This window comes from Leptonychotes weddellii, chromosome 6 (assembly GCF_054177405.1).
Source record: "Leptonychotes weddellii isolate Sample4059 chromosome 6, ASM5417740v2, whole genome shotgun sequence".
Classification (NCBI taxonomy): Eukaryota; Metazoa; Chordata; class Mammalia; order Carnivora; family Phocidae; genus Leptonychotes; species Leptonychotes weddellii.
In genome coordinates, this window is record NC_138374.1 from 90,818,608 (window position 1) to 90,830,490 (window position 11,883).

General features: G+C 35.4%; 1 protein-coding gene across 1 annotated transcript in view; it reads right to left on the reverse strand.

The window, feature by feature from the left end:
• The window catches only part of SLC9C2 (solute carrier family 9 member C2 (putative)), a 96,271-nt gene that overhangs the window by 29,513 nt on the left and 54,875 nt on the right, over positions 1-11,883 (reverse strand). The window contains exons 13-17 of the mRNA XM_081824622.1: positions 8,530-8,627; positions 7,473-7,592; positions 6,132-6,330; positions 5,015-5,203; positions 2,608-2,757 (exon numbers count right to left, since the gene is read on the reverse strand). Of these exons, the coding sequence (XP_081680748.1) occupies positions 2,608-2,757; positions 5,015-5,203; positions 6,132-6,330; positions 7,473-7,592; positions 8,530-8,627 (756 nt within the window). The remainder of the gene's footprint in view (positions 1-2,607; positions 2,758-5,014; positions 5,204-6,131; positions 6,331-7,472; positions 7,593-8,529; positions 8,628-11,883) is intronic.

Sequence of the window (11,883 nt, forward strand, 5' to 3'; positions counted from 1 at the left end):
AAACCAAGGGGAGGGAATAATCAAAGAGGTGATGGAAGAAATATGGCAATCTTCTGATTATGAAAGCTCCAACAAGTGCTGCGTGGGATAATTTTTTTTAATTTTTTTACTTTTTAAGTTATGTCTCCTACCCAAGACCCTAAGAACAAGAGTCCCATGCTCTACCAACTGAGCCAACAACACACCCCGATAATTTTTTTAAGATTTATTTATTTATTTTAAACCATGCATGCACGTGAGTAGGGCGAGGGGCAGAATAAGAGAATCCTCAAGCAGACTCCGCCATGAGCTCTGAGCTGGAGGTGGGGCTCAACCTCACACTCCTGAGATCATGACCTGAGCCAAAACTAAGAGTTGGACCCTTAACCAACTGAGCCACCCAGATGTCCCCATTTTTTTTTTAAAATCACACCTAGACACATTCTGGTAAAAATTCAGAACTCCAAGGAGGAAAATCCTATAAGCCTCTAAACACAGAGAGAAAAAAGTCACCTACAAAAGCACAAGTAAAATCAGACTTGTATCATCAATGCTGAAGACAGATGGCAGTATCTTTTTTTTTTTTTTAAGATTTTATTTATTTATTCATGAGAGAGAGAGAAAGAGAGGCAGAGGGAGAAGCAGACTTCCCGCAGAGCGGGGAGCCTGATGCGGGACTCAATCCCAGGACTCCGCGATCATGACCTGAGCCGAAGGCAGACGCTTAACCATCTGAGCCACCCAGGCGCCCAGATGGCAGTATCTTTAAGAAAATAGTTTTGGACAGTGAAAAGATCAATTATGAGAGCAAAATACAAAGATTTTTTCATGTGTTAGCCCATAAATCACCTATGAAAAAAATTACTTATGGGCATAATCTAGCATGATAAAAAGGTAGGCAAAAATGAGGCTCACATGGGACTCCAGACAGGGTGGCTGAAGAATATAAGCTAAAGGAAGAGAGGAAGATAGTTTAAAAAACACTTTTTTAATTAATCCATTTGACTGTTTCCTTTAGAAGAGTCTCTTTCAAGTAGTAGATGTTTAATGATACTGATCATATTTCTTTTGTTATGAGTTGAATCAAATGATAGGTTCTACACTGAATAATATATAATCACAACAAAGTAAAGGTTGTTTTTTAGTTTTCCATGTATGGAGTCATTTATTGAAAAGAATAAAGACATAATATAATTACATAATAAAATGTAAATGTTATAAACCTTTTCTCTGTAAAAATAATTGCTCCAAAAATTTAAGATGGGGAGAAAAAGAAAAGGCTAAAGCAATATTCTAATCTCTTTGTACTTCATGGCAGAGTAAATAAAGGCTGTTTAGAGATAATAAATCAAGAATAAAATACATGTGCACATTATTAAAATTATTATGGCAAACAGTAGAGGAATTAACACAAGAGTAGTTACTATGGGGATGCCTGCCTTCAGCTCAGGTCCTGATCTCAGGGTCCTGGGATCGAGTCCTACATCAGGCTCCTTGCTCAGCAGGGAGCCTGTTTTTCCCTCAGTGTGCCATGCTCACTCTCTCTCTCTCTCTCTCTGACAAATAAATAAAATCTTTAAAAAAAAAAAAAAAAGAAGAATGGTTACTCTGGGGCTGTCTCTGGGAAGCCGTAGCGTGGAGGGCAGGGAGGGATACTTTTACTTCTTGAATTTTATTACTTTCAAGTTGTAAAATTCTGCATGATTATTCTCTTACCATCTTTTCTGCGTTCTCTCCTCTCTACATATATATATATTTGGATTCAAAGACCTTACCCTTCAGGCCATGCAGAGCCACTGAATATTCTTTTTTCTTTTTTTTAAAGTAGGCTCCACATCCAGCATGGAGCCCAACGCAGGCTTGAACTCACAACCCTGAGATCAAGACTCAGCTTAAGCAACTGAGCTGCCCAGGTGCCCCGCTACTGAATATTCTTAAGCAGAAAGTCACATGTGGAACTTGAAACATTACTCTACTAGTTTGCAGAGGGTCCTGGGTGGACAGCCTGGCATGAGGGAACCAAGTCAAGAGGTGATTCACTCCATCTTCGAGTGCCTAGTATGCTCACATCCTCATCTCCCATTTGGTACCTACTTCATGCTGCCTGGAAATAAGGAGGGTCTTGAATGATCAAATAAATAGATAAATAAATAAATAAATAAATAAATAAATAAATAAATAAATAAATACTACTACTACTCAGCCATTCTTCAGCACCAGCATTTCGAGTTTTCAACGTCAAATCTTTCTTCTCTTTCCCTCTCTCTTTCTCTCCACTTCAGACCTACCCTTTCTTTGAAGACTCGTGAGTTTTGATTCCTGCACGAAGCCTTTTCCAACTTGCCCTACCCTTTAGAGAGTGTTACAAAGGCAGACGAATCTCTCGTCTGCATCCAGAAAAAAAAAATGAAGGGTAGATTTTCCTCTGTGAAGATCATAAACAAGTTTGATAAAGACACCTGACATTTAAAGAGCAAAGACTGTCCTCTGCAGCACCTCTTATAACATAATAAGCAATTGAAGCCCCTTCACTTGCCACAATTTATCTGTTGGATCAAATACAAGTAGAAGTAGTCTTAAAAGATATGACTACACTCAAGTGATTGTTTTCGCAATCTTGTCTCTCACCTGATATATTGATTCTCGGCTGGAAATTTGTTTTATTAAAAATTTGGTATCCTCTTGACTTTTGACATAACCTTTTGTAATACTATACATCAAGCGGAGGCGCTTTTTGATCTGCACATCTACAATATTTATCAGTAGTGGGATTATTATCTGGAACAATGAAGAGAAAAAAAAGTGTGAAAATTTGATGAGGAAACGCACGCTTGAAGGCAGGTGTTCTCAAAGTGTCATCTTGGGGAGCAGTGACATTACCCAGAGACTTGTTAGAAATGCACATTCTCATATACTTCTTAGCTCTAAATTTCTCAAATCATAAGCTAAGGCAAGAGAGTGTCGTGACTAAAGAAAATGGGATTTTAAATATAAACCCTCCGAGGTTCAAGTGCGAGCTCTCCTATTCACCAGTTCTATGACTTGAGCAAGTTACTTGTGACCTTGAGGATTCTGTCTCCTCATCTGTAAAATGAGGGTAGTAATACTTAAGTACCCGAAGTCCAACGGAGCAGCCCCTCACAACCAATACAGTCAATCACAGAGACAGAATCAGGTCAGAATGCAGGGTAGATGGTGAGGAGCCAGGTCACAGAGGAGGAAGGTGAGAAGAGCAAAATAACATCATAGCAAAGGAATTACAAGGGCAGAGAAAGAAGAGATTTTTAGCTGCTCTTATGCTCTTTGGCCAGAGGGAGAGATAGTAAAGAGGATTTTTACAAAGTGTTATTCCATAATGCACTGACACCCCCTGAGCTGTTCCTAAGAGGATCTAAGGTAAAAATCTCCAATATTCCTCCAAGTTCTCCAATATAGGCTTCTTTTGAAAGCCACATTGTACTGAGACAGGCTATTAGAGCACCTGACTTGATATGTGGTAACACCTACTTCACAGGGCTATTCAATAATTTAATTAGATAATATATGTAAAGTGCTCTGCACAGTTCCTGGAACATAGTAAGTGCTCAATAGAAAAAGTTAATCCTGATTATATTAATTCCTTAAGTATACTTCACGGAGATTTGTCAAAGTGTGCTGGACAGAAGTAGCAACTGGTTCACACTCTGAATAGAGTTGACTTCCACAATAACACATCTTTAAATCTGTACTTCCCTCAGAGAGACATTTCACAAAGTATTACTTCTACAATAATCATTTTACCTTCATCTGCATCCAATCTCTGTATAAAAACTGATTACCTAAGGAAGCTTCTCCTTTCCATTTTAAGACTTAGACTCATGCTGCACATCCTGATTTCTAGTGTACTTTGTGTTATGGTGGGGTTGTACCTTATGTAGACACTTGGCTCTAAGCTCGTAAAGCAAAAATCACAAATAATCAAAATTACCCCTTAAAGCAGGGTTTATGTATACAACTCTGCATAGTAACGCTTTTGAACACCAAAGCTTGGTAACAATGATATAGAATCAAGGAAAGAACAGACAATAAAGTCTACAAGTACAAGTCTGAGCATTCAAACAATTCTGCCTTTAAGATGACTACTAAATTTCATGGAGAATGGGAATAGTTGGAGGATTCTAATGAATCCCTTTTGTCACCAGAGTTTTCAGCAGTTGTTTTTTTTTTTAACATTAATCCTTCATAACTTCAACACATACCAATAAACTTGTTTGACATAATAAGAATTAAAGAACTCAAAAAAAATGGAGTGGCAAATGAAATCATCTAAAGCTCCCAAGTTAAAAGCTTATATAAGACAACTTCTTTGGAAAGAAAGACAGGAAGTTTAAGAGCTGAGACTGGAAATCTGAAAATCTACTTTCAGAATCAAAACCAGAGGCATGGAGAGAAGGAATAGTAGCTGCTACAGAGACTGAAGGACACAGCAAAATTAAGTTCCATAGGCAGTATGCTATATAAAAATGGCTTGTAGAGAAAATATTTTCATGCTTCTGCACAGTTAGGCCTTTATGAGCAAATTTTACTAAAGCCTAGAAAACTTGTTTCTTGGTCACCATGGTTCAAGTGGCACCAACATTTTCATTCTTTCACTCAACAAATATTTGATTAAGAACTTACTATATGCTAGGCACCATTCTAGAGCCGTAGGTTACATCAGTGACCAATACAAAATCCCTAACTCATGGAGAGTACATGCAACATACAGTACAAAGGTATCAAGTGCTATGAGGAAAAACTAAACCTGAAGCAGGTCGGGTGGGGGGGCGTCAGGAAGATGCGATGGGAAACTGGTATGTGTGGGGGGACCACACAGGGTGATCAGGGAAGGCATTCTCTGCAAGAAGGTGAGAGGGTGAACCAGGCAGACTCCTGTAGAGAAAGCATTCCAGAAAAGACAGCTCCTTCTCTTGTTTCCTTCAAAATAATGAGGTTTCTTAACACATTTAACAGTGTAGAAAAAAAAACCCCAATATTCAGAAGTGTGATGTTTTACCTTGATGAAAGGAATAAACCTGATTATTCTGAAATATCCTAGTATTACTGTAATCTGAATAAGGACGAAGTTGTCTGGTCTCAATTTGACAAAGTATATACAAAAGATATCAATGATTCCAAGAAGCATGATAAGAAAGTCCAAAGTATTCCAATATTGATGAAAATATTTCCTTTTCAAAATTACTATCTATTTAGAAAACAAACAGAATGTACATTATTTCATAGCACTATACAGTGATGGGGGAGGGGATGGGTCTTCAAAATTAACAATTCAGTCCTCAACTACAAATGAGTTGTAATCCAAAAGTTGAGTTTTAAGTTATTCATTCGGAGTTCCAAACAAATATTTTTAATCTCCAACATCAAAATCATAATTTGATTCAAAATATATATAATCTATAATGAAATTGAAATGCCAAAAGCAAGCAGTTAAAAATAGCAGTAAAGAGAGTCATTGCAACACTATTAATAATAAAGTATGAAAACAGTAATGCTGACAAATCATCTTTGAAGTATTTATTCTAAAAAGTAGTTCTTGGGACTCCTGGGTGGCTCAGTAAGTCAAGTGTCTGCCTTCGGCTCAGGTCATGATCCCAGGGTCCTGGGATCGAGTCCCACATCAGCCTCCTTGCTCAGCAGGGAGCCTGCTTCTCCCCCTGCCTGCCACTCCCCCTGCTTGTGTTCTCCCTCTCTCTCTCTCTCTGACAAATAAATAAATAAAATCTAAAAAAATAATTAATTAATTTAGGTCTCATGACAAGAACCTAGCAAACCAATTTGGGTTTATTCACTTATTTGCTTTTTGCATCATTATAGAGAGTATTTGAGGGAAACAACCATTTGTATTTTCCATCTGGATTTCCATTTCTCTTGCATGTCATTGGGATTCTCTCCACTTTTGTGATACTTATCTTACTTGATATCCAAGACCATGACTATTCTACTGATTAAATTATTAAACTCAGAAAATTCAAAAAAGATTACTAAAATTCCAGGATCCTATGAACTATTACAGCAAATGGCTTCTAGTATCAAATTATTTCAATATGACAGAAATAGATTCAAAGATATCTGAATTGTTCTTTTCATTGGATACATTTTATTTTAAACAGTACCTTCAGGGCTGATCGAAATATGTATAAAAATACAAAATAGTTGTTTACTGATATAAGTGCTGACACATTTAACTCTCTTGCCATTGGCCATAGATGCATTATAACAGGATAAATGTACATTACTGTTATAACATGTCCTGCATATTCAAATTCTTCTGAAAATACCATGTGATATACAAAAAGCAGAAATTTATTATTCCTGGGGAAAAAAGAGATCAATAAAATGTTAGATCACTTTAAAAACATAACAATTGAGATCTGAAGTTCAACATTTGTTTTAACAAATCATTAATTTGAAGAAGAATATAAAAATATAAAATAAATAAGCAGAAACCTAAAGCATACTTTCTGTACATAATCATCATGGAGAAAGATAAAAATATAGCTCTTATTAATCTATATCAGGATGGGGAGCACTTTTTAAAATCAAGTCTAATAGTACATAGGAAACAAGGCAAAGATTCATTCATCAAAAGCAAGAAACAAGTAAATATAGAGAAAAATAGCAGCATCACTTAAAAGTAAGAACAGGAAACATATTCCATTCAGGAATTACCATGACATATATATTTTTTTAATTTTTCCAATCCATCCTAAGTAGAGCCTAACAAAAAGTAGTTATCTAGATATATGTCAAAACCCTAGGGTTTTAATTCCTTCTATTTCTCTTCAAACTTAATACATGGAAAAAAGTTTAAAAATTATCAGGATTTGTTATGAAAGGTATGTCAACACTCAAAATTTAGTAGCATGAATTTTTCTGATATTTCTCATTTTTATATCTTTTGTTAATAGAAAAACCTTGTCTTGTCTTCCTGCTCTAAGTTCACAACTTATGATAAAACAAAGAGTTTACACAAGTTAAGTATATCTGTATCTTGTGATATTTTGGAAGATTGGTTACAGGTATTATTAAGGCCATGTTGTATTTTTCCTAGTTATGGACATTAACGGAATCACCCCATGGCACAGATGAAATTGAGAGGAAAATGTAGGCTATGAGTTTGATATTTCTCTCCCCTGCTCAATGTTATACCCAGAAGAATATGAAAGCAGTCCAGTTTGTAATATGACCCTAAGACATGGCAATTGCCACTTAAAGAGTCCAAATATGACCAGTCCTGTTTCTTCTTCCTACCCACTCTCTAATAGAGGTATCAACAAAGTTGCTTAAACAGAATGAAGAGAAGCAAGTGCTCTGCTCCTTCACCACTTGATCAATAAGAGTTGACCATAATATTAGTTAATTTTTTAATAAGGAAAATCAATTTACTCAATGTTGACAATGTGGAAAAGGTCATATTATTAAGTATATTGCTATTAAAGGTTTACAATACCTACCCATACATAATAAGAGATGCCTTATCTTTATGATATTCCAAGAAAGCTAACATGTTTTTAAACTTCATAAGCCAACTTCTAGCTCTTACATAAGTTGAAACATCATAAATACTCATGAATCTAACAGAGAAAAATAGACATATATGTTAAAATAAAAATAAAGTGCTATACTTTGGGGTAATATAAAAAGGGAAAGTTTATTAAAAATGCTCTGTCCTGAGCCTCTGTATCCATCCACCTACCCACCCACGGTCGGGTACAGGAAACCCCTGCTGCCTCTGTCCCTGGAACCATTCTTGACTTGAGGTAGAACATAATTAAAGCTTCTCCAGACCAATTCTTTGGGGTTCAGAATCAAGCTCCCCTTTGTCATGCCTCGCCTAGCTCCAGCCTCTCCAAGGCCCTGAAGGCCCTATCCTTCCCAAACTTTAGGAACTGATATTAGATCTCCCGGATAGATTACCAGACTGTTGAAATGTTAACTATCACCTGGCAGGATTTCCTATCATTGTTGCGCCCACAAGCTTTGTCTTGGATCATCCATTAATGAATGCTTGCCAGGACTATGACCATATATAGACATATCTCCAAGATACTTGAACTTTTCCTATCAAATTTAATTGCACTGCCAAGGTCCATCAGTTAGGTCAATTCCTTCAAGGCTTGCTCCACCTGACTAATGGCAGGCTCCAGGTTTCCCTACCTACCTTTATCCAGTAACTTAGTAAACATGATACAAAGAAAAGATAAATATAATAGTACATGAAATTACATAGGTTCTCTTTCATGGCTCCCCTAGTCTCTTATTTAATTACACTGTAGTCAGATATTCCTCCAGAATCTCCTATTGACACCAAAGTTATGAACCTTCAGTGGGAAAAAATGTAAACAAGTAAAATAAGAAGTAGATGGATATATGGATGGATAGACAGATAGATGAAGATAGGTGAGAGAAATAGATTGATCAATCTGGACATTTAACTCTCAGTTTGATTTTTTTTTTTACCATATACCCATTTGATTTTGGAAATAACAATTTAAGAAGTATTATACTTACTTTCCTTGGATGGGGCAATAGGTTTTGGTTGCACCAATTAATATCCGGGCTGCCTCTACACTGAGGATTCCATCATTACACTGTTTTTCAAAGCTACTCTAAACATACAATTTTAAATAAACATTACAAAGGACCAAACATAATATAATATAATATATTCTGCTTTACCTTTACATAGCCCTCACTATTAGTACTGAATTCATTATAGGAAAGTATACTTTTACCAGAAAAATCCTGTAGCAGCAAAAAAATTCATTCAATTTAAATATTTACTGAATATTCATCTTTTTGCAAAGTACTATCCTGGATGCAAGAAAAGATACCAAGTTTCCTAGCTTCAGAAACTCAAAATCTATAGAAGTCAGAGTTTTCTTTAGTAATATAAACAGCATCATAGCATCATCTTTCTGCAGCAGGATAGTGCAAAGTATTAATTCAAAGGTTAACTAATCATCTCAACCTCTTAAAGAACTACCAAGAGAGAAAAGTAAATTGTGTTCTTTTTTTTTCCCTTTTTGCTAGGTTTATTGTGATATAATTGACATGTAACATTGTGTAAGTTTAAGGTGTACAATGTGATGATTTGATACACTCATATATATTGCAAAATGGTTACAACGGTAAGATTAGTTAACTCATCCATTATCTCACATAATTACAACTTTTTGTGCGTGATTGTGTGTGATTTAAGATCCACTCTCTTAGTAACTTTCAAGTATATAATATAGAATTGTTATAGTCACCGTGCTGTATATTAGAGCCCCAGAATTTATTCATCTTATAACTGGAAGTTTGTACACTTTGGTTAACATCGCCTCCATTTCCCTTACCACCCAATCCCTGGAAACCACCATTTCACTCTGTTTCTATGAGTTTGACTTTCTTTTTTTTTTAGATTCCACACATAAGTGAAATCATACAATATTTGTCTTTCTCTGTCTGACTTATTTTACCTAGCATAATGTCCTCAAATCACAAATGACTGTTCTGTGGTTGAATAACATTCCATTAGATTGATAGATGATAGATGATAGATAGATAGATAGATAGATAGATAGATAGATAGATAGATGATAGATAGATAACATTTTCTTTATTCATCCATCAGTGGACACTTAGGTTGTTTCCATGTCTTGACTATTGTGAATAATGCTGAAAGAAACATGGGAGTAGAGAGATCTCCTTGAGACCCTATTATCATTTCCTTCTGACGTATACCAGTGGGGTTGCTAGAATATATGATAGTTCTAGCTTTAATTTTTTGAGGAATCTTTAGATCATTTTCTGTAGTGACTGTATCAATTTACATTCCCACCAACAGTGCACAAGAGTTCCCTTTTCTCCACATCTTAGCCAACATATATCTCTTGTGTTTTGGGGGATAGTCATTCTAACAGATGTGATGTGATATCTCATTATACTTTTTTTTCAAGTTATTTTAGTCACCTGGTGGTCATCACAAGTGCATTCCTTTATCCCCATCACCTATTGCATTCATCTCCCTACCCACCTCCCCTCAGTTTGTTCTCTATAGTTCTGTTTCTTGGTTTGTCTCTATCTCTCTATATTTTCCCTTGGTTTGTTTTATTTCTTAAATTCCATATATGAGTGAAATTATATGGTATTTGTTTTTCTCTGACTCACTTGCTTCATTTATCATTATACTCTCCAGCTCTATCCATGTCGTTGCAATATTATACCACTTCTTTATCCATTCATCAATCAATGGACACTTGGGCTGCTTCCATATCTTGGCTATTATAAATAATGCTGCTATAAACATAGGGGTGCATGTATCCCTTTAAATTAGGGGTTTTGTATTCTTTGGGTAAATACCCAGTAGTGTGATTCCTGGATCAGAGGGTGGTTCTATTTTAACTTTTGAGGAACCTCCATACTGTTTTCCACAATGGCCACACCAGTTTGCATGCCCACCAACAGTGCAAGAGTGTTCCCTTTTCTCCACATCCTCACCAATACCTGTTGTTTCTTGTCTTGATTTTAGCCATTCTGACAGGTGTGAGGTGATATTTCTCTGTAGTTTTGATTTGCATTTTCCTGATGATCAGTGATGATGAACATCTTTTCATGTGTCTGTTTGCCATCTGCATGTCTTGTTTGGAGAGGTGTCTGTTCATGTCTTCTGCCCATTTTTTAATTGGATTATTTGTTTTTTGGGGTGTTGAGTTTTATGAGTCCTTTATATATCTTGGATATTAACCCTTTATCAGATATGTCATTTGCAATATATTTTTTTCCATTCCATAGGTTGTCATTATAGTTTTGATTAGCATTTCCCTGATGATTAGTTACATTGAGTACCTCTACATGTGGTTGGCCATTTGTATGTCTTCTTTGGAAGTGTCTATTCAGGTCCTCTGCCTATTTTTAATCAGATTATTTGGGTTTTTTTCTATAGACTTTTATGAGTTTCTTATATTTTTTGGATATTAACCTCTTATCTGACATAAGGTTTGCAAATAATTTCTCCCATTCTATAGGTTGCCTTATCATTTTATTGATTATTTTACTGTTCAGAAACTTTTTTAGTTGCAGTTGCTTCTATTGCTTGTGTCTTGGGTGATATATTAAAAAATTGGTTGTCAAGACCAATGTCAAGGAGCTTTTTCTTTGTGTTTTCTTATAAGAGTTTTATGGTTTCAGTCTTATATCTAAATCTTTAATCCATTTTGAGTTAATTTTGTGAGTGGTATAAGATAGAGGCCCAATTTCATTCTTTTGCATGTGAATCCCCAGGTTTCCCACAATTTATTGAAAACACTAACTCTTCCTCATTGGTATTTTTCACTCTCTTGTCAAATATTAGTTGACCATACATGCATGGGTTTATTTTGGGTGTCTCAATTCTGTTCTGTTGGTCTATGTGTCCGTTTTTATGCCAGTACTATACTGTTTTGGTTACTATAGCTTTGTAGTATAGTTTGAAATCAGGAAGTGTGATGCCTCCAGCTTTGTTCTTTCTCAAACGTGCTTTGGCTATTCAGGTTCTTTTGTGGTTTTATACACATTTTTGGATTGTTTATTCTATTTTTGTGAAAAGGGCCATTGGTATTTTGATAGAGATTGCATTGAATCTATAATGGCTAAGTAATATAGGCGTTTTGACAATATTAATGTTTCTGATCCATGAACATATCTTTCCACTTATTTGTGTCTTTTTCAATAACTTTCATCAGTGTTGTTTAGTTTTCATTGTACAGATCTTTCACCTCCTTGGTTAAATTTATTTCTAAGAATTTTATTGATTTTAATGCTATTGTAAATGGCATTATTTTCTTTAATTCTATATCACAGAATTCCTTGTTAATGTATTTAAATACAAATGATATTTTT